Source organism: Cuculus canorus, chromosome 1, assembly GCF_017976375.1.
Source record: "Cuculus canorus isolate bCucCan1 chromosome 1, bCucCan1.pri, whole genome shotgun sequence".
Classification (NCBI taxonomy): Eukaryota; Metazoa; Chordata; class Aves; order Cuculiformes; family Cuculidae; genus Cuculus; species Cuculus canorus.
In genome coordinates, this window is record NC_071401.1 from 60,817,719 (window position 1) to 60,845,357 (window position 27,639).

The window sequence follows — 27,639 nt, forward strand, 5'->3', positions numbered from 1 at the left end:
CCACAAAGTTGGTGAAGGATCTAGAGGAGAAACTGTACAAGCAGTGGCTGAAGTCATTTGGTCTGTTCAGCCTGGAGGAAACTGAGGGGGGACCTCATGGCAGTTTACTGCTTCCTCACAAGGGAAAGAGGATGAGCAGGCACTAATCTCTTCCCTCTGGCAACCAATGAGGGAACGGCAGGATGATGTGCCAGAGAAGGTTAAGGTTGGATGTTAGGAAAAGGCTCTTCACCCAGAGGGTGGTGGAGCACTGGAACAGGCTCCCCAGGGAAGCAGTCATGGTGCCAAGCCTTACAGTATTTGACCAGGGAAGTGATTGTGTCCCTGTGCTCAGTACTAATGAGGCTGCACCTTGAACACTGTGTTGAGTTTTGGGCCCCTCCCTACAAGAAAGATAATTGAGGTCCTGCAATGCATCTAGAGAAAAGCAACAAAGCAGCTAAAGGTCCTGGAGAACAAGTCTGATGAGGAGAAGCTGAGGGAACTGGGGTTGTTTAGCTTGGAGAAAGGGAGGCTGAGGGGAGACCTTATCACTGTCTACAACTGCCTGAAAGGAGGTTGTAGTGAGGTGGGTGCTGGTCTCTTCTCCCAAGCAATAGAATCATAGAATCACTAGGTTGGAAAAGACTTCCAGGATCATCGAGTTCAACCATTCCTATCAATCACTAAACCATGCCCCTGAGCATCTCATCCACCCATCTTCTAAATACCTCCAGGGATGGTGACTCTAACACCTCCCTGGGCAGCCTCTGCCAGTACCCAATGACACTTTCTGTGAAAAATTTTTTTTCTGATGTCCAGTCTGAACCTCCCCTGGTGCAGCTTGAGGCCATTCCCCCTTGTCCTGTCTCCTGTCACTTGGGAGAAGAGGCCAGCACTCTCCTCTCTACAACCTCCTTTCAGGTAGTTGTAGAGAGCAATAAGGTCTCCCCTCAGCCTCCTCTTCTCCAGGCTAAACAACCTCAGTTCTCTCAGCTGCTCCTCGTAAGACTTGTTCTCCAGCCCCTTCACCAGCTTTGTTACTCTTCTCTGGACATGCTCCAGAGCCTCAACATCCTTGTAGCAAGAGGCCCAGAACTGAACACAGCATTCGAGGCGATAGGACGAGAGGGAATGGCCTCAAGCTATGCAAGGGGAGGTTCAGATTGGACGTGAGGAAAGATTTCTTCACTGAAATGGTTATTGGTGCTGGCAGAGGCTGCCCAGGGAGGTGGCTGAGTCCCCATCCCTGGAGGGATTTGAAAGACGAGCAGATAACTTGCTTAGGGATGTGGTTTGGCTGTGGACAGGTGCAGCTGGAGTCTGTGTTCTCAAAGCTCTTTTCCAACCCAGCGACTGGACAACGCCCTCAGACATACGGTGTGAATATTGCGGTTGAGCAGGACCCAGCGACCCCGGCCGCTCCCTGCTCACTCTGGTCACGCTGTGGTTCTGTGCTACGCTGTGACTCGCTCGCCCCGCCTCCCGCGTGCGGCGGTGTCTTGGGCCGCGCCGGTTGCCGTAGCAGCGGGGTTGCGCGCGCCGGGCTGGGCCGCGCCGCCGCCATGGCGCAGAGCGGGCCGAGCGTCACGCTGTCCCTCACGCTGCCCATCACCTGCCACATCTGCCTGGGGAAGGTAACGCGGGGCGGTGGGTGCCGGGAGCGGGGAGTCCATCCGCGCCGGCGGCTGCTCGGGGGGCCCCCGCTGTGGCCCGCGGCACTGACCTCGCCGGGTTGGTCGCTTTGAAAGGGCTGCGGATCTGCGCTGGGAAGTTGGAGCGGAGGATCCCTTGTGCACAGTGAGGGGGAGCATGGTGTGTGTGTGGGGGGGTGTCTTGGTGGTGGGGATGAGTGTGTATGTGTGGCAGTATATATGGGGGGAGTGTGGTGGTGTGATGTGTGTGTCTGTGGGGGGCGCTATATGGGAGGCGTGTTTGGGGGGGGTAGTGTGTATAGGGGGGTATATGTGGGGATAGTATGGGTGTGCGTGTATATATGGGGGAGTATGGAGAGGGGTGTGTATGGGGGCGTGTATGTGGGGAAGTGTATGGCGGGGTGTGTGTATGTGCGAGTATATGTGGGTGTGTGCATGTGAGGGGGGTGTATGGGGACGTGTAGGTGGGAGGGAGGTGTGGGGGGTTGTATTTGGGGTGTCTGTGGAGGTGTGATTATGTAGGGGGGCTGTATGTGGGGGGAGGTGTATGGGAGTGTGTATGAGGGGGTCTGTGTGGGGGTTGTGTATGTGGGGGCGTCTGTATTGGGGGGGTTGTATGCGGGGCGAGGTATGTAGGGGAGTGTGTGGGGAGGTGTATGGGAGGGGTGTATGGGGGGGTGTATGTGGGTGTGCATGTAGGGAGGTGTATAGGGGAGGGGGGTGGTGTCTTTGTGTGTTTGTGTTGGGGGGGTGTATGAGGTGGGAGGGGTATATGGGGGTTGTATTTGGGAGGGTGTATATGAGGTGTGTATGTGGGGGAGGGTTTACGGGGGGGTTATGAGGAGGAGTATACATGGGGTTTATGGGTGGTGTATGTGTGTGTATATGTGAGGGTGTGAGGGGTGTGCGCATGTGTATATATGGGGGGCGTACTGGGGGAAGTGCATGGGGCTGGGGGAGTGGAGGGGGTGAGTCTTCTCCTTGGGGTGTGGTGGGGGTCCCCTTCTCGGGGTGGGGGGGGGGAGGGGATTTTCCTCCCAGGGGGCTGGCTCGGCTGTGGCAAGGTTTGTTGCCTGTCCTTGGGAAGTAGGAGCCGTTTCTCCACCCTGTGGGAGCCTCCCAAGAGTTCTGAGACGGGGCTGGGGGCCCCAGTGCCCCAAACACCAAAACATGGGTGTATGGCTCCCAGGGTGATGGGTTTGGTGTTTTTTTTTTTTTTATTTCTGATACCTATAGGAGCTGGAGCGCTTTAAAATATTGGGTGAGTGTGTGTTTGAGCCTGGTGCTCTGTGTGAGAGGACAAGTGAAACAAAGAGGGGGGTGGGTAACAGAGTGGATTTTAAAAGTATTGAGCAATGCTGCGGCAGTATGGAGAAAAAGTTTCCATTTCCTCTTTCTGACCCTTTCTCTTCTCCCTCGGGAAGTGAAGGGCTCTTGCTAATCTGTTCTTTAAAAGTCTCCAGAGCTAATTTCTTAGCTGTCACTAATTGCCACTCAAATGCTTTGCTCATTGCCCACTTTTTTTTTTCTTGTTTTCTTGCTCTCCAAGACAAACCTCTTAAAGCACAACAGTAATTACAAAGGAGGGAATAACCTTTTATGTTTGTATGCTGTCATTTACTGTCCAGTTTCTTTCTACCTCACCTGGTCTTTACTCTGAGACCTTTTCTGCTGCAGTGGTAACAAAGAACAGGCACGTTTGATGTATAAAGTAGATGTAGTATTAATAGTGAAAATAGTCAGACACTTCCCTTTTCTCAGCTGTTAACTTTGACAGGAAGTGATGCTTCTAGCAACTGTGTTTATTAATTTTTTGGCTTTTCTATGGAAGCTAAGCAAGACTTCCAGGCTATGGTCCTGTTATGTCTCCTTTTCTCTTTTTCAGTTTAATGAAAATAGAGAAGAACACAAATTTGCTGTTTTCTGTAATGCAGAGTGGATACTCTAGAAAAAGAGGAGAGCAAAATCAAACTGACAAGGCATTTACTATTTGAATGATCCTAGTGACTTTTTAATCAAAAAGCTTGTTAGATTCCTTGGGTATTTACTTATATCTTGCTGTAAAGCTACTGGATTATTTCAAGCCACTGTTTCATACGTCCACTTCTTTTGTGGAGTTGGTCAGGAAATTACTTTGCTGTGTTTGTACTAGAAGAGATTTCCACGCTCTTCTTAGTTGGTGTCTTGCACTAAGGTCGTATATTAACATGATGCAAGTGAATCTACTGATGATATCTGTAATAAAGGTATTTCAAGGTTTTCCTTTTTAGTTGTGTGAAAATGTTTAAATTTTGCCAAAGTAGACAGCTCTGGTTGTGCTTTTTTTTTTTTAATACATATCTTTGTCTCTAGCTTGGAACACCATTGAAAAACTTCATCAGAAAAAGCTCTTCTCCTTTCAGGAGTAAGGTTAGGGGGAGAAAAAGTTATTTAGTTTAAATTGAGGGGATTTGTCTTGTTTTATAGGGGGAGCAGAAAGTGTCGTGAAGGGTTGACATATTCTAATGCTTCTGTGGTTTGCAGCATAGGCTTGAAATGGAGTGAAAGCCCCACCCTACAATCAGAATGTATGTATTGCTATCTCCACAAAATTTGCAAAGGACTGACTGCAAAATAGAAACTATTCACTAGGAAATAACGAGAGATATTGAAGAGAAATTCGTTCTGGAGTGCTTCTGTGGTAGGATATAAACTCTTCAGGCAGGACAGGAAAGGTAGGAGAGGTGGTGGGGTAGCCCTCTGTGTTAGAGAATGCTTCGATACCCTCGAATTCGATTATGGTGATGACAGGATCGAGTGCCTGTGGGTAAAAGCCAGAGGAGCCCACAAGGAGGCAGATATTGTGATGGGAGTCTGTTATAGAACACCCAGTCAAGAAGAAGAAGCAGATGTGCTCTTCTGTAAACAACTGGAGAAGTCTCAAGTTCGCTAGCTCTTGTCCTTGTGGGAGACTTTAGTCTTCCAGATGTCTGCTGGAAATACAGTACAGCGGAGAGGAAGCAGTCTAGGAGGTTCCTGGAGTGTGTGGGTGAGAACTCCCTCATACAACTGGTGAAAGAGACAACAAGGGAAGGTGCCCTCCTGGTCCTACTGTTTGTGAACAGAGAAGGCCTTGTTGGGGATGTGAAGGTTGGAGGACGCCTGGGGCAAAGCGATCGTGAGATGATAGAATGCTCAGTTCTAGGTGAGGTGAGGAGGATGGGTAGCAGAACGGCCACATTGAACTTCCAGAGGGCAGACTTTGGACTGTTCAGAAGGCTAGTTGATAAAGTCCCATGTGAGACAGTCCTTAAGAGCAAGGGAGCCCACGAGGGCTGATTACGCTTCAAGAAGGAAATCCTAGCAGCTCAGCAAAAAGCCGTCCCCATGTTCTGGAAAATGAGCCAGCAGGGAAAAAAACCAGCTTGGTTGAGCAGGGAGATATGGGTGGACATCAAAAAGAAGAGCAATGTCTATGAACTTTGGAAGAAGGGACAGACATCTTGGGTAGACTACAGGGAGGAAGTAAGATCATGCAGAGGAAAAGTCAGGAGGACTAAAGCTCAACTAGAGCTCAGATTGGCCAAGTCAGTGAAAGATAACAAAAAATCTTTCTATAAATACATTAACAATAAAAGGAGGACCAGGGAAAATATTCAGTCCTTATTGGATGCAAAGGGGGCAACTGTGACAAGGGATAACGACAAGGCTGAGGTACTTAATGCCTTCTTTGCCTCAGTCTTTAGCAGTAAGGAAAGTTGTTCCCTGTATGTACATACCCAGGAGTTAGAGGAGCAGAACAAAGCTCGCATGTTCCAAGAGGAGGTGGTTAGAGACTTACTTGCCCAATTAGACACTCACAAGTCTGTGAGGCCAGATGGGATCTGCCCAAGAGTATTGAGGGAGCTGGCAGAAGTGCTTACCAAACCCCTTTCCATCATCTTCCAGCAGTCATGGCTGACTGGGGATGTTCCACTTGACTGGAGGCTGGCTGATGTTATACCCATCTTCAAGAAGGGTCAGAGGGAGGACCCAGGAAACTACAGGCCTGTCAGTCTGACCTCAGTGCCAGGGAAAGTCATGGAACAGGTGATCTTGAGTGCTGTCATGAAGCACATGCAAGAGAACAGGGTGATCAGGCCCAGTCAACACAGGTTCATGAAAGGCAGGTCTTGCCAAACTAACCTGATTGCCTTCTATGACCAAGTGACTCGACTACCGGATGAGGGAAAGGCTGTGGATGTAGTCTTCTTGGACTTCAGTAAAGCCTTTGACACAGTTTCTCACAGCATTCTGCTTCAGAAACTGTCTGTCTCTGGCCTGGACAGGCGCACACTCTCCTGGGTGAAAAACTGGTTGGATGGCCGGGCCCAGAGAGTGGTCGTAAATGGAGTTAACTCCAGCTGGAGGCCAGTCACAAGTGGTGTCCCCCAGGGCTCAGTGCTGGGTCCAGCCCTGTTCAATGTCTTTATCAATGACCTGGATGAGGGGTTTGAATGCACCCTAAGTTAGTTTGCAGACGACATTAAGCTGGGAGGAAATGTAGATGTGCTTGAATGTAGGGAGGGAGGTTCTTCAAAGGGATCTGAACAGGCTGAACTGCTGGGCTGAGACCAATGGTATGAGGTTTAACAAGGCCAAATGCTGGGTCCGGCACTTTGGGCACAACAACGCTATGCAGTGCTACAGACTAGGGGAAGAGTGGCTAGAAAGCTGCACAGACGAGGACCTGGGGGGTCTGAACATGAGCCAGCAATGTGCCCAGGTGGCCAAGAAGTCCAGTGGCATCTTGCCTTGTACCAGAAATGGCGTGACCAGCAGGTCCAGGGAGGTTATTCTCCTCCTGTACTCAGCACTGGTGAGACCGCACCTTGAATGCTGTGTTCAGTTCTGGACCCCTCGCTACAAGGATGTTGAGGCTCTGGAGCGTGTCCAGAGAAGAGTAACAAAGCTGGTGAAGGGGCTGGAGAACAAGTCTTACGAGGAGCAGCTGAGAGAACTGAGGTTGTTTAGCCTGGAGAAGAGGAGGCTGAGGGGAGACCTTATTGCTCTCTACAACTACCTGAAAGGAGGTTGTAGAGAGGAGAGTGCTGGCCTCTTCTCCCAAGTGACAGGAGACAGGACAAGGGGGAATGGCCTCAAGCTGCACCAGGGGAGGTTCAGACTGGACATCAGAAAAAAAAATTTTCACAGAAAGGGTCATTGGGCACTGGCAGAGGCTGCCCAGGGAGGTGTTAGAGTCACCATCCCTGGAGGTATTTAGGAGATGGGTGGATGAGATGCTCAGGGGCATGGTTTAGTGATTGATAGGAATGGTTGGACATAATCCTGGAAGTCTTTTTCAACCTAGTGATTCTGTGATTCAATAATGTCAACTACTCAGTTTTTAATGGAGCAGAGCTCTTAAGAGGCAGGGAGAGGAACATTAGCCAATTTTATTAGTGTGAACAGTGTCATAAAGAATATTGGTGAGATGTGCAAATAACCATTTATAATAAGAGTTAATTGCTTGGATAAATTTTGTGTTTGTTACCTGAATGTTCTTTTAACATGATCTGTACTACATTTTAACATATCTGTAGTCACAATTAGCGAGCAGATAAGAAGCCATCTGCATCAGGCCATTATGTTTACTCATCCTAGAATGACTGAAGGTGTCTCCTGTTCGTTTTGGTGTTGACAGTTTGCTTGGGCTCTAGTACTTAGTTCCCAGTGTATTGAAACCACTGAGGATGTCCGAGGATTGGTTCACTGGTATCGGTGTACCTGCTTTCTCATGTGCCTGCTCCTCCATTAATACTGCTTTGAAGGTCCAGAAGTGCCTTCAAAGCAACATAAATATGTACAGGATTTGATTTTGATCCACACAGGAATTGTGTTTATATGCTAGGAAAAAATAGGAAATCGCTCAAAATCATGTAGCTGATCAAGCCTTTCCCAAAAGCTGTAGTCTTTCTAGATATTATGCTCAATTAAGGAACTGAAACTATACTGTAATTCAAGTGAAGTGAGTATGTGGCTGTATCCCACCCCTGGGCTTGTCACAGTCAGTGGCTCAGGGACTCAGTGAAGGGTAGCAGCACCCCTGGCCATCGTGTGACATTTCAGCAGCTTCTGTGTTGTCGTGCAGATTGCTTTGTGTGGATCCTGAGCCAAGAAAAGTATAAACCTCAGCCCTGAAATGAAACTTGTAAAGGTGTGTAAATCAGAAGCAGTGTACCCTGGGGAGAAATAAATGTGACTTACTGTTTTGCTAGCGATATGGACTAATCATTCACTTGCAAGAAGTGTGCTTCTGTGTCAGGTTTGGGGTAACTGAGGGTCTCTTGCTCCCCGAGGAGGAGACCTGCACTACTGAAATGTCTTTTCCTGTTTGGATTATTTTATGTTATTCTACTGCGTATCCTATCATCACCATCCATGTAACTATTCTCAGGCTGCTTCTGAGTAAGAAAGTACAGCTAGAGGAAAAAGTAGGTTTTTTTTTTTTACTAGACACTGGTGAAAAGGCTGGAGACACCTTTTTCTGGTAGAGAAAAGCAGTTGTTTGTTTTTTTCAATAATTGAAATTGTAATATTTAAATGTTTCCAAAGTATTACTATGCAAACGCTTGCATTAATTACAAAAAAAACCACTTTAATTAGAGGTCAAAGTGGGCATGTGCTTGGAGAAATCCCATGGTCTCTCTGTGTTCATACCTGCAGTAACATCAGTTTCTGTTTGTGTGTAGATAAATCCTTTGGCTCCCAGGTCATATTGGAAGTTTCTAAAATATTGTGAATTCTATAATGTGACCGAGGCATAGGTAGTAAATTGGAGAAGAAGGTGACACATCTGGGCCTTAATTGGTATCCATGTGTATTTCAGTGGTAAAACACTTGGGTTTTAGCTTGTACAACACTGACTGTATGAGTATGATTACTACAGGACACATCTAGTATGTTTTCCCAAGAGGTTATTGGCTGTCCTTTCCAGTTGCTTGCTTCTCCCTGTCCATATTTAATTTTTCCTTTTTAGTTTGACTACTAATAGAATGAAAGAGGAAGATCTTGGGGATGAGGAGGACTTCCTTTAAAGTTGAAAGGATTCTTTTGAACTTGGGTTTTAAGTGCAGCACAGTAGTATTTAAAGTAATGGATACTGATAATTCTGTGTCTCAAAATACATTTATTGGACAAAGACGGGGTGGAAGAAAAACAAATAATTATTTCTAAGACTCCTGACACAGATACTAATGTTAAGGCTTAAGAGATTTAGAATCATTAGAATCATTAAGGTTGGAAAAAAAACCTCTAAGATCATCAAGTCCAACTGTCCAACCATTTGAGAGTGTATATTACAGTAGGCTGTAACAGAAGCTGCAATAAGGCATAGATGCAGGGAGAAGTCTTTTTCTTCAGTATTGTATTTGGTCTCTATGTACACTTACTTTCAAACAGGATTTATAGTTAAATGAGAAGAGAGAATAATGCATTTTCATTAATATTTTCTAAAAGTTTGTTTACTCTGCTTTTTGGAAGGGGAGGGAAAGGTTCTCGAAAGTATCTGTGTCTGATTGGAATATTTAATCCTTCAGTTAGCTGCCCCATTCTTGAGTAATGACTTATTTAGTAGCAATGCATACCTAGCAGGAGTCTTGAATTACTGATTGCTGGTTCATGTTTCCGCTCTGTGGTTTTGGCCCTTATTCTTTTTAAAGCTGATTTCCATGAAGCTGATTATGTGCAGGCTAGAGTTAATCTGTAACCCTATCCATTTCAGTGACACCTCTTCCAAGGCTTCCAAGTGTTGCTTGTTGCCAGTAACAGTCCCTCATTCCCTCACTTCTGGAAATCAGTTACTGGATGTCTTTTGATCACGTTCTGCATAGGGAGGTGAATGCATTTCACTGGGGTGGGTAGGTGCAGTTCTTGGAGGTTGTAGGGTGAGGGAAGGATGCCTGCCACTTGAGTATTAATGAGGTTTTGGAATTAAGGACCTTTGTTTTGAAAAAATGATTACAGCTTTGTTGCCTTCAATAATAGGGAAGTTTGGTCTTGTGAGTCCAGAGGTCATTCCTACATAGCCCCATGAAACAACAGCGTCTCTTTCCTGCAATACCAGACATGCACCAAGAGAGTGTATTTTCATATTCTGTTATCTGAAAGAGTCTTAAAGTACTCATAGTGTCTTTCTGTTTGCTTTCTGTTTTCGCCTTAATACTAAAAGGTCCGTCACCCAGTCATCTGTGTCAACAACCATGTCTTCTGTTCCATTTGTATTGAAGTGTGGCTGAAGAACAATAATCAGTGCCCAGCTTGCAGGATTCCCATCACACCTGAAAATCCTTGCAAGGAAATTATAGGTAAGGGCAACTTTAGACTTCTAAATAACTTCCTAGTATTTACTGCTGGAAGAGATTCTTTTGAGTCCAAAGATGTGTGGATACTTTGGCCTCTGTTTTTTTTTTCAGCAGTGTTTAAGGAAGATATGCCTTTAAATCTTTCCAGAAGTGCACATAATAGCTACAAGGTAAAAATTCCAAAGATCACGTGTACCTTAATGTCTAGGTTATTCAAAGGCAGCAAGTATCCCACGATTCTAATGATGCTTTTTTTCAAGTGGTCAGACAGTGGCTTTTCCTGAAAAAATGCATCACGCTTGAAGTTCTCTACCTATGCATTGCAACCTGTTGAACTAAGAAAATAGCATTTAGCTGAGAAATAGCGTACTTAAATTCATAATCTCAAATGAGCATTTGGTCTTTCCTTTCTCTTTTATTTGTTTGTTTTGTTTTGTTCACCATTTCCTCTCTTTTGCTTTATTTTTAAGAAAATGTCTCTTAGTTTAGAAATAAGACAAAGGATCCTGAATGAGGATCCAAGCTCCTCAGAGCTAGGAACTATGGTGATCTTTATTTGACGTGAAATGTTTACTCTGCTATTTAGTTCTGAGAAAAAAACATATCTGAACAATCTCGCTTTAGAAGCTTGCTCTGTCGTGTAGTAATTAAATGTATGCTTGATTCGCACTCCCTTAGCTCTGTTTTAATAGTATGGTCTTGAATAAGATAGGATTCTGTCAAGGAAAATACAAAATTGAAAATATTAGAAGTTGTCTTCCTGCGATGAGGCAGGATTTTGACTTCTAAACATCACTAATAGTTAATCCTCTTGAACCTGTTCTAGAAATAAAAGGACTTTAAATCATCTGTCATAGTAGATTGGTCCAATATTACTTGTATTTGTAGCTGATAATATGAAAAGCACTATAAAGTGGATTACTAGGATTGAATTGACTGGAAAAGAAACAATACTGGTGTTTCTTTCATCCTGTGCTGCTTTAGGAGGAACAAGTGAAAGTGATCCTATATTTAATCCGACAGTCAGAAAGCACCTACGTAAAACAAGGCTTGAATTGCTTCACAAAGAGTATGAGGTAAGGACATAGAGTGTTGCGAGTTTCCAGATGAACTACAACTGTTAAATTACAACTGGTGTTTTTGTTTTGAGTCTCATTCTTTTCAATTTGAGTAAAGGTTTATACTGGATCTACATGACACTCAGCTGTATTAAAATCCCACCCTCTGGCTAAGGTTATGACAAGAGCATTTCCTGGTGCTTATAGTGGTCCTGCTTGAAGTCATGATGAAAATCTTTCTATGCCACATGTAGCCAAGTATAGCCAGTTCTATAGTTTTGTGGGAATTCCACTCCTGGGTGGTATAAGAGGGTTTTCTTTATGCGTATTGTGTGTTAGGGGATTTTTGTTTTGTCTTCAATACAAATGCAAACATTTTCTGAAGTAAATGCTTGTTGCTTAGGGAGACTACGTTCCTTTTTAAAGAATACTACCCACTGTAACCTTCTGGCATAGGTTAATTTTTATAATTGTTGCTTTATTGTTTTCTATAAGTGTGTGAGTGCTTGGAAGCTTATTTCTGCTCTCCTGCTGGAAAGGATGCTCTCTTAGGAACAAGGTGAAAAGGTGCTAATAAAGAATATGCTTAGTTTGTTTTCACAGCTGCTATTTTCTTAGTAGCAGCAGTGTGAAGACTTTGCATATTTTGCAAGGAAACCTGTCTCAGGGAGGAGAATGAGAGAGTGGAAATGGACACTATATATCTTTAACACTGGGGAAGCAAGGACTTTCTTCTATGACAAGCTTGCCTGTAGCACAGTTTCTTTCATCCCCTAAGGAAGGAGGAGTCGGGAAGAGGCAGCTCCCTGCCTTTCTATTGAATCAACTCCAAAATTGCACAGATAAGCACAGGATAATATAAATCCCTTCAAAAAAACTAAATCTAAAATTGTTGTTCTCATGCTAAGGGGGGGGAGAAGCTTGATTATTTGTGCAAATATGCCTTGGATTTATGTAAATGCCATATATGGCCTCCTTTAGTAATCTTCAGCAGCTCAAGTGTCTAAGTTGGTGAATAGTGTAGAAGACATTTTCAGGATAAATTATTTCTTTTATCGCTTTAACAACAAGCGTTTGGAGGGTTTTGCTTCTCTTTGGCTTCAGACCAGTACAGCTAAGAGCTTTGTTCTCTGCATTTTGAGAGTCTTTCCTAAGATGTTACTGCTTCCGTGTAGCTGGAGCAGCCTCTTCCAGGCTGGTTTCTGTCCATTTTGAATCTTGAAACCAACTCTCAGCATTGAATATGTGATGTCTGAGAATGATATAGGAGAAACATTCTCAAATAACAGCAAATGAGTCAGCAGAGAATGACCTTAAGAACATGCTTGATACAGGAAATGGTCCCACAGAATGCCCTAGTAATAGATTCCCGTTGCTGAATGCTTTGAAGCTTTTGTTCTACCCGCCAGTTTATTCGGGGGTCTTTATGTAGTCAAGGGATTCCCTTCACTAAAATCTTCTCTATGCTTGAGTATGCAGGTTGATTAAAATACTGCCTAGAGCACAATACATAAACATACTTAGATATATATGTGAGTGAAGGCCTCACCTCTGCTTGCCAGAATGCATGTTTTTAAAGTGCCATGGGAACTTGTCAGTAGTATTTAATTAATCTCGTGTGTTATTTTAATTCCTATGAATTTCTGACACCTTTAGGATGAAATAGAATCCCTGCAAAAAGAAGTGGAAGATCTTAGAGGGAAAAATCTCAGTTTACAGGCACAGTTGAAATCTCTTCTGGATCCTACAGCATCATCTTTGTCTTGCCAAAATGAGGAAACTAGCCAGTCAACAATTGAAGCAAGTACCAGTGGCCCAGAAACCCCAGAGGAATGGAGCAAAAAGCTGAAAGCTGCCAATGATATGTATGAAAAAGTGATGGATAACGTGGAAAAACTAAAGGAGGTAATAAATACATTTCTTCAGTTCTCTGTTAGTTGATCAGGAGTGAAGGCTAGCATGACCTCTGGGTAATTCATGGATCCAGAAGAAAGAGGTAACAATTGAATTCCAGTGATGGCTGGTGTATCATACTATTTCCGTATAGCCTTTGCAAGTGTCAGGTGTTATTGCTTGTTCTAGTGAGTGTTGTATGTGACTCTTCTTCAGCTGCTCTATCACTCTGTGACTGAGTAATTGGATTATAGTAGAACTTGTCACTAGTATTGATGACCAGAGTTTTCTGACTTGCAGTAATCTATATAATGTATCTATTACAGCATTCAGTGGCCAAACACAGCACAGTTGGCTGAGGCAGATTTTGCACTATTGCCCTCCTTGCTAGCCAATATTTTTGGTGCAATTTGCTGATACAGAGTAACTTTACCCTTTGACTGAAAATAGACAAGCGTCAGCGTTTTATGATCAGAACATCCTTTACTGGAAAACAGTAGCTTTTTAGGGTATCTTGAATGTAATATTAAAAAAAAATATGATACTGCAGAAGGAGGCGTGTGGGAAATAGTCATGTGAAAATGCATCTAAATAAAAATATCTTGCAAAATCTACCTGTGGGCACAAGAAGGATCACCTCAAACATTGAAGCAGAGTGAAATTTCAAGAATAGTTTGAAAGGAAATGTGGAAAGAACGGGTCTTGCATTTATTCAAAATGTTCCTTTATTTCTTCTATTAACAGTCCTGGGTTGCCTTCTGCAAAACCAAAGCATTATGAGTTTAGAGCATGATTTGATTATTTCCTCTGTAAGCATTAGTAGTGTTGACACTTCCTGCACTACAGACTGAGAGGCCCACATAATACTTTTCTACCAATCAGTTGTTGTTAATGAGACGCTTCTATATTGGCCTCTGTGTAGTCTAAGGCAAATGCTGGCCCTGTGTGATAAACACTAAAAGGAATAAACTGAGTTTCCAAAATTAGCTTTTTCAAGTCTAGCTAGACTCGGTCTTCAACTCAACCGAGACACATCTTCTGCCCTCCTGAGAGGATTTCAGGAGCTTCAGAGTTACTTATAGGTGGCAAAAGGGGATTCTTAGCAAGGAGTTCTTGTCTGCATAATTTTCTTTGGTTTGTTGGGGTTTTTTTCCTGTAAAGTTAAACTGTAGTGCCTCTATTTTCTTTCTGTGGTGACTAAGATTTTTAACTTTTTCCCTAGGTAAGTAAAAGGAAGAATAAGCCAGGGACTGAAAGAGGGGTGTGTTCGGAGGGTTTTTTTTTTTGATATAACTTCAGCTTCAGCAAGAAAAGGGGTTAAGTTTATCGAGTCTGAATTTGATTAAAGGTTAAATAAGAGTAGAGGTTTTAGGGACCAAGTCTTAAATTGTGATCATGGAATCATTTAGGTTGGAAAAGACCTTTAAGATCGTGGAGTCTGACACTCTTCCCATCTGTTCCCTATTCAACAGCTGTTCAATTCCAGAAGTACCTAAAGTCACTTGGCTCTTCTTTTAGACCTGTTTCACTTCTGAATTTACACTGACCAACCTCAGTCTGAACAGCAAGACCTTTTTCATACATACACTCAATCTGGAACCAGCAACCTTCTTATCCCCTGAAGTAGCTGACCCAGGAGCTTCAACCACCCATCGCTCCCCAATGAGACAGGATCCATCAGAAAATGTGGTTGCCATCACATTCTTTTTAAAACCAGAGTGAGTGAGGAAATAGCAGCCATTTAATGTCCTAGAGCCTCCTGAAATAGGGGTTATTACTCTTGAGTGGAGTCATAACGAATATGGAAGTGGTGATATAAACCCAGCAGCAGAAATACTAGACCAAGTATACTCATTAATAATGCAGTTATATGAATTCATTAATCTACACGTGCTGCAAGTGGGGATCCCTTGCAGATTACTGACTTGGAAGGCAGAGCAGTCTTTGGAAGAAGGACATCAAAGAGACTCGGTCTTGCTTTATCCTGTGCCAGGTGGAGGCCCTGCCTACCAACTGTACACAAGTCATGCGGTTTCCTGTTTGATTGTATGGCTGGGGGAACTGTGTCTCTGGAAGGTCTTGACTACGCCAAATGGTTTAATGATTCTTTGGAAGTTTGGTGTTGTGGATTCTTACACACTGCTTTCAGGGTAGTTTTTTGCGCTTTTACTTGGGTATCCCTTTCCCATTCGTTCTTTACCAGAAGTCTCTATTTACTCTTTCTGCCCCTAGGAATATTATGGTTTTTGGGACTAGGGGGTGCTGGTGTTTGTTTATTTTTTTTCTACTTCATTCCCCCTACCTCCCACTGTCTTAGCATACCTGGGGAGGTTGCTGAGGATATTTGTATAAACATTTAGAGATTTCTGTGTGTTTTCTGGCACATTTCAGTCCTTCTGAAAAAGTACATTTCATTCCTGAGCCTAGCTGCATAGCTTCTTCAGATCTAACTTTAGATCATACCTTCATTATGCAGTGGGAGCATCATCTAATTAAGGCTGTGAATTATAAGTCCTGGACTGGTGGTGCAGTTTTCAGCATGGGGAGATTGAGCAGACTATGAAGTACAAAGGGTATTTTCTACTTGTTAGGATTGTGTCATTCATTGTTTTGAAACATGGCAGCAGTAAAACTTCCCTTTATATGAAGTATCTTGTTAACAAGGATATCCACTGAACTGAGAAGAGGGAATTGACCTCAATTCAAGAAGTATTAAGGGTTCTGAATCAGAAGGCTTAATCATAACATCCTGGAAGAAATTGAAGAAAGACCACAAATAGCTTGTTGTAATGGATTTACACATATAGGATAACTATGCTTTAAAAAACCCAAAGTAATCTTACTCAAATTTGGAATGGAGGAAGCTGTTCAGCATTAGTTTTGCTGATACCTGCACATTGTAATGTTAATGTACTTAACGTATTTAGTCATGTGGAAAAAAAAAAACATGGAAGTGCCATTAGTACATCTCCTTAATGACTTTCTGTACTAACTAACATAGCTGTGTTTATTTCCCTAGATAGGACACTTGCGATGTATTTTGGGAATATAAATAAAAAATGTTTGTTCGCTATTCAGTTTTGCAAGCCATTTCCCATGGTGATTTTTAAGTGGTGTCCCTGTCAGAAGGCTGTTTCCTGCCTTCACGTTTCTAGTTCTGTCTCTTTAAAAAGGAGAAACAGCTTGTCCTATAAATATTAGAAGTAATTTCTGTTTTACTGTATACTTATTTTTTTCTTTTTCTTTTCCTTAGGCAAATAAGAAACTGAGCATGGAAAACAATAGCCTTTTAAGAGAGAATTTGCGACTAAAAGCTGAAGTTGATAGCAGATCACCCCAAAAGTATGTGAATATTTTAAAAGCTACCATATTTTATTTATAGGCTGTTTAACTGTTGTAGGATTTTAACCTAAAACTGTGATGGTGTGCATGGTGGTGCATATGTGCCTCTTTGGAATTTTTGTCCTTGTAGGCCTGGGTGACAAATGCAACTTGGAGAATAGCAGCAATGGAATATGGCGTGACTACAAGTGTTATTCCTTGCGTTATCTGGCCAGTATGGAAATACTGGATTTATTAGTTGAGTTCTACAGTTAACTTATTTTTGTTATTAGGAAATTTCTAAATCTGAGCTGTTACTGAGTGCAGAGGTTATGGTTGTTTGTATTTTGTTTTGGTTTGTTCTTCATTTTTCTGTCTTCAAGGTTTGTTCTGTGGACTTAGGCTCCCTATTCGAGGAAAGTACCTCGTAGCTTTGTGTCTGGGCAAGATACAAAGAACCAAGCTTCTGCAGCATAAGAACGTCGTTCCCAGAGCTGGCACCTGTGTTTAATACTCTGTCTTAAACAGTTAAAACATCAGTGATAATGACCTGAGAAAGCAGAAACTTTACCATGCTGATTAGAGCTGCTTGATAACGTACCTGATCTTGGAAGTACTTTGAGAAGCAACATGTTCATATTTTTAAAGTTGCATTCCTTCCTTTTGCTGTTTTTTACCATTTTTCTCTCTTGTTGGTTTACAACTGAAAAAACTAAGAGCAGCATTGGTCAAAGGTTTGTACAGTATTTTTGAAGAAGGGGGGCTGGGGGCTACGTATGTAATGTGAGAAGAGAGCTTTCTGGATTTTGTTCTAGTTAACAACTCGCTTACTGGAAGATGAAATTCATTCTTATAGAGAGCTTCCTTGCCAGACCACTTGTCATTCAAGACCACAGGAAAGAAGATCTATGATCCTTGTGCTGTGCTAAATGCATAAAAGTACATTCTACCCCAAAGTCCCCTGATAAGGGAGATAGAACCCTGTTTAAAGTCTTGGCAGTGGAGCGGGCTTTAATGGCGTGGAATATCTTTTCCCATGAGATTTGAGAATGAGTTGGCAAAGATGGCAAGCTTAAAAAGTAAATAGATATAACTAAATAAATCCTGGAAAAGAGGAGCTAGAAAAGACCAGATCATCTAACATGATTTTACTTTACTGATGTCAGATAAACTCCTCAGTGGAGAGAATTTCCGTTTCTTCTAGGTTGTGCGCACTTTGCCATCCTGTTGCTCAGAAAAATTGAATATCGGGGAAGGAGAAGGGAGAATTAACCTTTGTTGCAAACAATTATTTTCCCTTATTTTGCCAGTGTGGCCAAAAAAAACAGCCAATCACTTTCTTCTTTAGAAGCCAGATGTTATTAGAAATTGGACAGCGTCAAGATCAGTTTTGCAACCCAAATCCCAGATAGATTGACCTGTCTGTGTTTCTACTATTAAACTTTTCTTCTCAGTCACCAGAACAATTGTTCACATCCTACCCGCCTCTTGGGAATGATCTTTGACCTATGCTAACTCTAGAATGGGAATTGAGGACATCAGTTGAATCAAGTTCAAGCTGGGCCAGGAACAGTTAAGACACATTAAGAATTTGCATGTCTGTACTCTGCTTCTGCTGTCTTCAGTTTTGGGTTTACTTTGAGCCCAATGGTCTACTACAAGATTTTACATATACGTAATGAAAAATTTGTCATGGAAGAAACCTTTCAGCATATTAAATTTAGCAGTTTTGATTCACCCTACCTATACCCATTCAGTTCTAGTCATGTCTTCAAGACTGGGTTTATCCAACTTTTCTAGATAAGTGTGACTTAAGAGAGAATGTAAACTTGTGATGTATTTGGTTTTGCTCTGCTCTTGGGGCTCTCCATTTTATGTGGTTTTCTGAAGCAATAATGCTTATAGCTGCGTACTAGTTTCCAGATGAAGCCACAATAGCACTAACTAGAGCAGAAAAACTATCCTGTGTCTTGCTACAACATCTTATACTGATATCTTGCAATACCTTTTTTGTTGGTTCCTTTTACATGGCAAGTCAAGCACAAATGGCCAGTACGAGTTCTGCTAAACAGTTCACCTTCCTACTGCATTTTGCATATGTCCCCTTCCTTAAGTGTGGGATTTTACCCATTTATAGGCTTTCTTCTGGCTGATGTTTTGATGCACATGTCAGACTTAACACAGTTCTTTTGAATTCAAGTCATGTCCTTCAAATAATGGAAGTATCTCTCATCTTAGTGTTCTTAGCAGATTTTATAAATTAACTTTCATCCATGTAGTCATTAGTCTGATCAATATCTAGACCAGAACAAACATCAAGACATTTTTTTAAATGTTCTTTCAGTCCTGATGGCAAACTTTGATAATATCTAAAACATCTTTCAGCTAGGCTTCACATACTGAACAAGAGTTGCAATAAACATTTCTTACCTTATGAAATCAGAATTAAAGGCATAGACATCAGAGCTCAATTGTGTCACTGTAATTAAACTTTTCTGTGAAGATACATTGATTTGACAATACAGTTGTCTCAGTGTACCTTATTAAGTATTGTTCAGAAGGTAATTTTAAAAAAAAAAATTCTGAATGACTCTCTAGGGCAAATTAAAATAGCTACTAGATTCACTCTTTGTAATTTAGTGTCACCGCCATTGTTTCATTTGTCTCGTATTTCTTAGCTTCAGGATGTCAGGTATGGATTCTTGCTGAAACATCTGGCTAGATGACTAAAACTTGTATGAAATTATTTTGAACGATTTTGTCACTATTCAGTTTCTTTATCCCAAATGCCGTTCATTTTGTGCATAATGACAGTGAAGCTGAATACCATAACCTACACTTTGCTTTACAGCAAAGGAAACACTTATGGCAGGTGAATGAACTCTTTATAACACAGACTTTGATATCACAGAAAAAATATAATTGGACTTCTTCAGCAGTCAATAAAAGACTTCCCTTTTATCATAGCCTTGAGTTCTTTTTTCTGTGTTCATATCCATTAAAGCCTGCTGAAAAATGTCATTTATGTCCATAAAATTGACATTGCAGCCATGTCAGGGATTTTTACACAATTTTTTAATTGATGACACTGATTGATCAGATTTTTTTTCCCCTGAAACGTTTTTGAGAGTAGACCTTCAACAGAATACCATACCATCATATAATTGTCACGTAAGTCTGAGAAGCAAATAGAGGCAAGTTTCTTGCTCTGATTCTTACCAATAACCTGCATTAGTCTCCTGTTTCTCAGGCAGATCAGACTGATTGTTTGGTGATTGTTTTGCTCTTTGTTTGTCTTTTCTCCTGAGGAATTTTGAGTGACAGGAAAACTTCTAAAACTTAAGTTTTGCAGGACAATAAAGCCCTACTACTTCTGGTTCTACTTAAAATAGAAAACTGTTAGGTCTATTGGCAAGGCACAAAGGATCTAAAAGCATTTTTGGCAAAGGCATATTTGCTTTTTACCTGAAGGAAAATAACTAGCAAGTCCATCTACTCCAGGGTATAGTGTATTTTATGAACGGTTAGATTCAAATTAGCTTGAACCAGACTTCCAGGCTTCCTAGGAGTCTTTTCCCTAAATATTTAATTTCTTCTACCAGTTAAAATCCCAGCCTGAAATACTACCAGTAACATGCAGAGGATTCTTGTGTTATCTCTTTTCTCTGCTTTTGTGAGTTGCTTTATTGTTGTTGGTTTGGGGTTTTCTGTTTCCCATTCTCCACTTTTACTGTTTTTTTTGTCTAGCTTTGTGACTTCAGGTACCCACAGACTGAAGTCTTAAGGTTGTTGACTTCTTAGGTCGTTAATTTTTGTCTAACTCAAATATTTCTGCTCATGCCAGACTGTTAATTCAGTCTGCATTTTACAGAGCCTACAATTAGGATTCTACTAACTGGTGTTCAAGGTGCAGAGAGTAAGAACACCGCTGGCTTCCTTGGTAGAAATCTAGGCTACTTTCTCACTTCCACACAAGCTTGCTGTCCCAGAGGAGTGGCTGTTTTCAAAGACCAGCTGCAGTGTGACCTTAAAAGTAATAGGAGAAAGTGCTATTTAGTAGCCTTCAAAACATCTTTGAGTTCTTGAACCATAGCAATAAATCCTAAGGAATACCCATTCCAGGTGTAAATATCTGAAACTTAAGCGTCTGAGTAAAGACATTCAAATCACACGAGTTTTGTGGGTTTTCCTTCAAGAAGGAACTATTGCACACTTTCTGTCACAGATCATGGTCTGCAGCATGGAAAGCAGTAGTACGCTATACCCAGGACTGCTTTTTCAGTGGAACCAAATTCCATTATTGATTCTTTTTTTTTTTTTTCCGGCTTCAGATCTTAAATAGCATGACCTGCATGAAGTATATTTATTGACTTCTTTTTTTTGCTCGCTAGGAAGAGGTCCCATCTGACAGTAATTGTTTGTTTCTTCTTCTTAAGCATGCCTATGCAAATATGACACCCTCTTAAGGCAATTGTATATAACCTGGGATATTATCAAGATGTTGCTGCAGATCACCTTTCACAGTTGATGTAGAGGATGATTGCAGAACTCATTCTCATCCAGCTGCATCTGGTACGTGATACACAGAAGAGCTGTAAAAACTAGTAGGGCTTTCAGCTGGTTTGTTCTTGGATTTCCTATCTCTTTATTCCCATCTAACTGCAAAACCCAAGTGAAAGCGTGTATCTAAGTGATGAGACTGAGTTTGGCTGTACACTCTGGCATTGCCGTGATCTCAAACTGTGGCGAGCCCTGACTGTACATAATGTTTTCCCACTTCTCACTCTTTGTTTCCTTTCAAGGACGGATCATGCTCGTGCATCTGAGCTGCAGGGTGGTCCCCACTCTGCGACATCAGGTGATTAGAACTGTAGAATCATCTTCTATGACATCCTTGCAGCCCATCTTCTATAAAGGAAAACTACTTGCTGCAACTGCTTACTAACCACAAAGAGGAATATTTATATGAGATTTTGTGGTTTTAAGCTGAGCTGATAAGGACTCAGCTAGACAGATGTGCTACAGTCAGAGGTCATTGATGTGTGAAAATTAAAGCTGAATTTGCAGAACTGATAAATAAGAAGAGAAGAAAGAACCACTCTCTTCTAGGTGAGAGACTATTAAACTGCTCAAACAGTTTCTAAATTGCTATCTTCAGGAGTACTCAAAAATAACTGAGGGAGCAGTTGTGGAGTAATGCGAAAGATGGTTACTCAAACATTATAGCTATAATGTTAGTTCTTTCTCACTGTAGGTGAGAGCTGACTGCAACTTTCTGATAGGTATCAGGTTAGAATCATGCTGGAACAAAAAGAAGTATTCTGACTGAGGAAAGATCCAGAAATACGGAGTTCAAGTGCTCGTCTAGACATCCAGTGTCACCTCAGACACTATAACGTATCCAGTACACCTGCCTGGCACTGGCAGCCGTGATACAGGACACCTGTGTCTTTCCAGAGTGATAGCTGGAGGCTAGCAGTCCTTAAAAGACCTTAGGCTATCTAAAATGTTACTTGGTGTCTGTGGTGGAGGGTCCAAATCCCACTTGAAATGTCTTTCTAGTCACGTTATGAGTGAAACTGGTTTCGCTGGGCTTACAGAGTCATGGAATGGTCAGGGTTTGAAGTGACCTCTGGAGATCATCCAGTCCACCCCCTGCCCCCCCCCCCCCCCCCCCCCCCGCGCTAAAGTAGATTCACCTACAGTAAGTTGCGCAGGTGGGTTTGGAATATCTCCAGAGAGGGAGATTCCATAACGTCTCTGGACAGCCTGTTCCAGTGCTCCGTCACCCTCACAGTAAAGAAGTTTTTCAGCTTTCTGTAGAAAGGATGTACTTGAAAGAAATGCAGTGAGATACAAACTGATTGTTTAAGTGATACAACTAAAGAACAAGACCCGAACACTCGAAAGACTTCGTCCATGCATGAGGAAATGACAACTGCTCTTTACCACATTTATACTGAATACCTTTCCTTCATTTAAAAGATGTATTTGTTACCAATTGTGAAATGGTTCAATTAATGTCAGGAAAAATAATTTACCTAGTGTGTCAGGTCAAACTTCAATTTATTTTCATGTGACTGTACTGCATTTAATGATTATTATCATCAGATCGTAACTTTTGGCTGTGGCATAGCTCACTGTACATCTGAAGGGAATAGAAGAGGAAATTTCTTCTAAGAGTGGTTTGCTTTGGGGAGATGGGGATGGTTCTGGCTTCTTTAGCCAAAATATGCATGTCTTTTAAAGTTTTTGCTGACCTGCCAGATCAGTCACTAAAACACCTGTGTCATGCTCTGGTCTGGAGTAATTGGTTTAAATATATGCATTGTAATATGACTGTCTTAAAAATCCTTGTCCTTGAAAATTTAGGAAACAAATGCATGCAAGTCTCAAAGCAGGAACAGAAAGCAACTACTGTTATGGTGCTTAACTGCAGAGGTAGCTGTTTGTAGGCAGCATGTCATACATTCCATTTCTGAAAACCAAAATTCCCAAGCACATCCCTCTGCAACAATTAGCATTAGAGATGCTGTTTGGCTTTGAACAACATACTGTATTTTTTTTTTTTTAACCTGAGGACACTTGTTACAAAAGTTGCACTTGAGAATACAGTGCTTCCTCCTCTTAAGCAAATCTCAGGCTGTCGCTAGTGCTATATGCATTAAATAAACATATTACACCGTTCTTCCATTAAAAAGGAATTGCCAGGTATGCATATAAATGTAAACATGTTTAATTTTTATGTCAAAATGTCTGTTACATCAGACTTCAGAAAATCTTGCTTATTTTGCATAAGCATTTTTCCCCATCTCCAACTTGGCTATTAAGCTAAATTGTATTTTTGCATCATCTTTATATCCTTTATTAAGCAGTGTAGAGTGTGCACCTGTAAGGCCTTGTGAACAGGTCTGTTTGAGAAAGGCAAAGTAAATACTTCTGGATCACCCTAGGAATTAAGAAGGGTCTTGTTTGGGCCTTGCTGTACTGCAGTGGCTCCTTCAGTATCTTACACCAAAATCTGAGCTCTGTTTACTGCAGGAGGGAATAAGCCAAAATGAGTTGTATATGAGGATGCTTATTTGTTAACGCCCTTCACCTGAAAATATAGTCAAAACATTCTTAGACTGTCTGTGTTTCTGCTTTTATCTAGTCTAATAGGAGGAAGGGAGGAAGTCTTGTGCACCTTTTTTTCCCCATTTCTCTCTTGTATGCAACCAGAAATGGAGAAACTGCTGTAATCAATTGAAAAAACTTGTTACTCATAGAGTAAGCAAATGAAAAATGATCTGCCTTCATTTTTATGAAGACAAAGGTAGTTGTGTGGAGGTAATATGGAGGTGGAGGGGACCTCACCTCAACAGAGTTCCAGTCCAGCCAGCTTCTTTAACTGGGGGGAATCTTACTACGTGAACACTCCTATTCTAAATATGAAACTACTACCTTGCTGTTTTGTATCTACAAAGCAGGGACTGGCACATACCGAAACTGTGTGAAGCTTAGGCTGATCTGACTTTAAAAGGGGTCTAGTAGCAGTGCCGTGAAAGAACCGAGTTAGACTGTTGTGTGAACATTACCCACAACTGAACCATCTACACCAAAATCTTCAAAGTCGTTTCAAACTGCAGAAGCAGTTCAACAGCAAAATACGTCAGTAGAGCTGGTTGCTTGTGCCGGATTTGTTTGGGGCTTGTGATACCCCTTATTCGTTTCTCTGACTGCCCACGTAACTGTATTGCAGTTGTCAGCACAGAGCAGTTTCTTACTACTTCGGGCTTAGGAAATGAAGAAACAAAATACAGTTTGATTCTTTACTGGAAATACGTGTGTATATTCATGGATATTTTGCCAGCATAGTCGCAGGTCACACATCTGTCACCTTCGGAGCTCATTGGTCTAAGGGTCGCCGTAGGAGCATTGTGTGGAGAGGCGAAGGGATGGAATGGGAATTCCCTGTGGCTTTTAAAGAAGGACAAACAGACAAAGAAATAGGGTAAAAATTCTGGGCAGTGTTTGTGCTAGAAGAGCAAACTTAAACATGTGCCGTAACATGGAGCTGCAAGATGGAGAGCGGAGCTTGCTGTAAGCCCACACACAGAATTGTCATTTCTTTATGATATAAAACCTTACATGTCAAAGTTGCAGGGTGGCTGCAGGTCCTTCCCTCCTTCCAAATAATGCCAGAACTTTAATTGTTTTTTCTTTCTGTAAATTGAAAGCCTCGGATGGAGCAGGGAATTCCCTGGTGCCCACCTGTCAGTGACACGTTAGAATTAGTTGGGGCATATAGCTGAAACCTTCACCTGCCCTCTGGGGAAGGTCAGTCTTGAAAGCTGGTGGAGGGGAAGGCAAGTCCATATCTTGGCAGTTGAAAATGTGCTACAGCTGGGAGCACCACAAACACACAACTTTCACAAACCACAAGGGGGGGGGAGGTTGTATTGGAGTCAAGGAAGAAATTAGATTGTTCCAGTTGTAAAGCTTAAAAAAACAAGTAGCTGTGAAGTAAGTGGAGGTACGAGCCACGCAATGGCTGAGGAAAAGCTGTATATCTAACAGGAACATCCTTGAAATGGTCTATGTAAGTATTTAAACCACCTCAAAGAACTATTGCAATTTCTGAATTTCATATTGGCATTTTATATTTGACAAGGTGACATTGTGTGAGAAATGTATTGTAAAACACTGCTGTACTGTAGGAAAATGATTGAATGTAAATATTTCAAGATGTGGACCACTGTTCAAATGTTATCATAAATCTTTGCCATTGTTTTAGGGGATAATTCTTCATGCATATTTGAGTTGAATTGATAGATCCAGACCCTGGAAGGGTAATCTGCCTGTTATTGCCTTACTACCACTAATAGTTTAATTTTGGCTTTTCAGGTATTCACCTCCACCCGCACCTTTTATTTTTTTCATACTAGCAAGGAAAAGTTCTGACTTTTGTTTTCAAATTAATACAGTGTTTAATAGCTTTGTTATTTCTTGAAATGAGCTTGCAAAGCACCACAAGAATATCTTTTTCCAGCTTAATATTTTCTTTCTTTTTTACTTCTTGCAGGTTTGGTAGGTTTACAGTGGCTGCGCTTCAGTCCAAAGTAGAACAAAGCGAACGTGAAATGAACCGTCTGAAAAAGGCACTGGAAAGAAGTGATAAATACATAGAAGAAATGGAGTGTCAGCTTTTACAGCTGAAAAAGGCAGGCGAAGGAACCCAGACAGTGAGTGCTGTTAGTGAGAGAGTGCTTTCCACAGATGCTGAAGGAGGTGAGAGCAGTGAAGGTACAACACCTTTGAAAACCCAAGTTGAGGAAAAAAACACTTTGACTACCAGCCAAAGTTCTGACAGTCTTGAACAGCTGACAAGTGGTGGAACTTGTTTAAGTTCTTCTAGTCAAAATTGTTCAAACGGCTCAAATACTCAGTGTGCCCCCAAGAAAGAACTATTTGCAGGATGTCAGGGGGTTCTCCTGGATGAAAACGCCACAAATATGGATGCCTGCTTAGAAGAGCAGTGGAATAAAATTGAGGAATGTACCGCATATAAAGATGAAGAACTTTATGATCTTCCACCACCGTGCACTCCTTTTCTCTCTCTCAGTCGCCTTCAGTTGAACACACCTGATGGAAAAGAAAATGCAAGGAAACCATCAACATTTCTGAGAAAACTGAAATTTGAAGAGTTTTGTAACACTTCAGATAATTGTAGCAAAGATTCTCCAGAGCACAGCACAAGCAGCTCTAATAGTGAAAAGAAGCTAAACTGTTTTGCTACAGGAAAATCAGGTTTTTGGGGAACCTGCCCAACGAATTTTGCTGAGAACTTAGATTTTGATGAATCAGAGCAAAATTCAGTAGCTGGTCAGTCAGACGATACATCAGTGAAGTCCAGTGACAAAGCAAGTTCATGCGTACCTAAAAGGTTACATGCTCTCTGCTCTTCTGAAATGAATCGCACAAGAACGTCCAGTGAGGCATCCATGGATGCTGCCTACCTCGATAAAATTTCTGAGTTGGACTCAATGATGTCCGAATCAGACAACAGCAAGAGTCCGTGCTATAATTTCAAGTCTTCTGATCTTGATAATTCTTCAAAGTCAACAGAGTGCTCTAAGCTTCTGAGTGAAACTGAGAAGAAACTGGAAGAGATGAATGAAGAACAGAGTATGAAGTGTCCAGAGACAAGCGATCTAGCAGTTGACAGAACTGCCTGGAAACCTGCTATGTTTTCCATCCACTCCCCATCTGAGGTAGATATGAATGATCACTTCCCACTGTTTACAGGCCAGAACTTAGTGGCTAGTGATAGCAAACCTTCAAATTGTTTGTTTCAAAGAGACTTTTCCCAGAATGCGCTATTCAGTAACTCACAAAGGCTGTTTGAGGAACAAAAGTTTGGTTCCTGCTTTTTAAAGACATCATCTGACCTGCACAATCAGCTTCATCCTCCTTGGATGTCTTCCTTCATAGCTGAAAGGAAAAATAAAAATGTCAGTCAGTCGACCAAGAGGAAAATTCAAAGCAGCCTTTCCAGTGCTAGTCCATCGAAAACCACCAAAAACTGACTCTGCTTGGAAATCGAGCATGACTCAAAGTCGTTGACCTGCAAATGTTTAATATTTACAGGTGAACTTCATTTTTAATGACTTCCATGCAATCTAATCCTTTTTTTTCTTTGACTGTGAAAACTGAATGTTCCCTTGCCCATTACAAGCTCTTTCCTAGGGAAGAACCATTCCAGATTCATTTCTTTGGCTGGACATTTTGTATACGTGGGGGCTTGGGGGGTTTGGATGTTCTTTTAAGTTTTCAGATTACGCGATCTTCCAGTCATGAGCATACCTAATGTTCCACTTGAACAGGACCATTTTAAGTGGTCTTGTCAAATCAGACGTTGATGTAAGAATTTGTTTTAAAGGTTGCATATCCGATTCCTAAAGATTACATTTTGTGAGCGTAAGGCAGCTACTGGCTATATATTCTATGGAGTCGTGAAATTGCTGTAAAACAATGTCAGTTTTGCCATAAAATTTGCCTCCCAGAGGAAATGTTGCTGCTCGGACTGTTTGATAGCACTGTACCGTATTGAAACTCTTGTTTTAAGTGGGTGTAAGGTAGCAGCCTCTTTCTTTTCAGGATTGCAGCACTCCAGTTAGAAAACACCTCTTTAACACTGCAAACATGCCTTGTGTTTTTTGAAGTTAAGCACAATTTTTATTTTAGTTCCCCAGAAGCTTTGTTATTCTCAATGTGTTCAGTATGCCTGTATAGACCATAAAAATGGGTTTGTATGCTAATGACTTGTTTACCTAATGTGCACTGAACATTTTACATTAATACTGTACCATTTTACATTAATACTGCATGCTTTTCTATGTGAATTGAATAAAACATGTTATAAGCACTGTA

The 27,639-nt window shown here is 41.7% G+C and overlaps 1 protein-coding gene across 1 annotated transcript; it reads left to right on the forward strand.

Moving 5' to 3' along the window:
- The first annotated feature begins 1,482 nt into the window (after window positions 1–1,482).
- Window positions 1,483–27,635, forward strand: OBI1 (ORC ubiquitin ligase 1). The gene is made up of 6 exons (XM_054085525.1): window positions 1,483–1,616; window positions 9,823–9,958; window positions 10,940–11,031; window positions 12,670–12,918; window positions 16,160–16,248; window positions 25,292–27,635. Exons 1-6 carry the CDS (start codon window positions 1,545–1,547, stop codon window positions 26,793–26,795), a joined length of 2,142 nt encoding a protein of 713 aa, XP_053941500.1. The 5' UTR covers window positions 1,483–1,544; the 3' UTR covers window positions 26,796–27,635.
- The last annotated feature ends 4 nt before the right edge of the window (window positions 27,636–27,639 follow it).

Bases quoted from the DNA above. Each gene is read 5' to 3' on its own strand.
- OBI1 (XM_054085525.1), top strand. From the start codon at position 1,545: ATGGCGCAGAGCGGGCCGAGCGTCACGCTGTCCCTCACGCTGCCCATC. The intron at 11,032-12,669 runs GTAAGGACATAG...TGACACCTTTAG, and splicing joins TGCTTCACAAAGAGTATGAG to GATGAAATAGAATCCCTGCA. The intron at 12,919-16,159 runs GTAATAAATACA...TCTTTTCCTTAG, and splicing joins ACGTGGAAAAACTAAAGGAG to GCAAATAAGAAACTGAGCAT.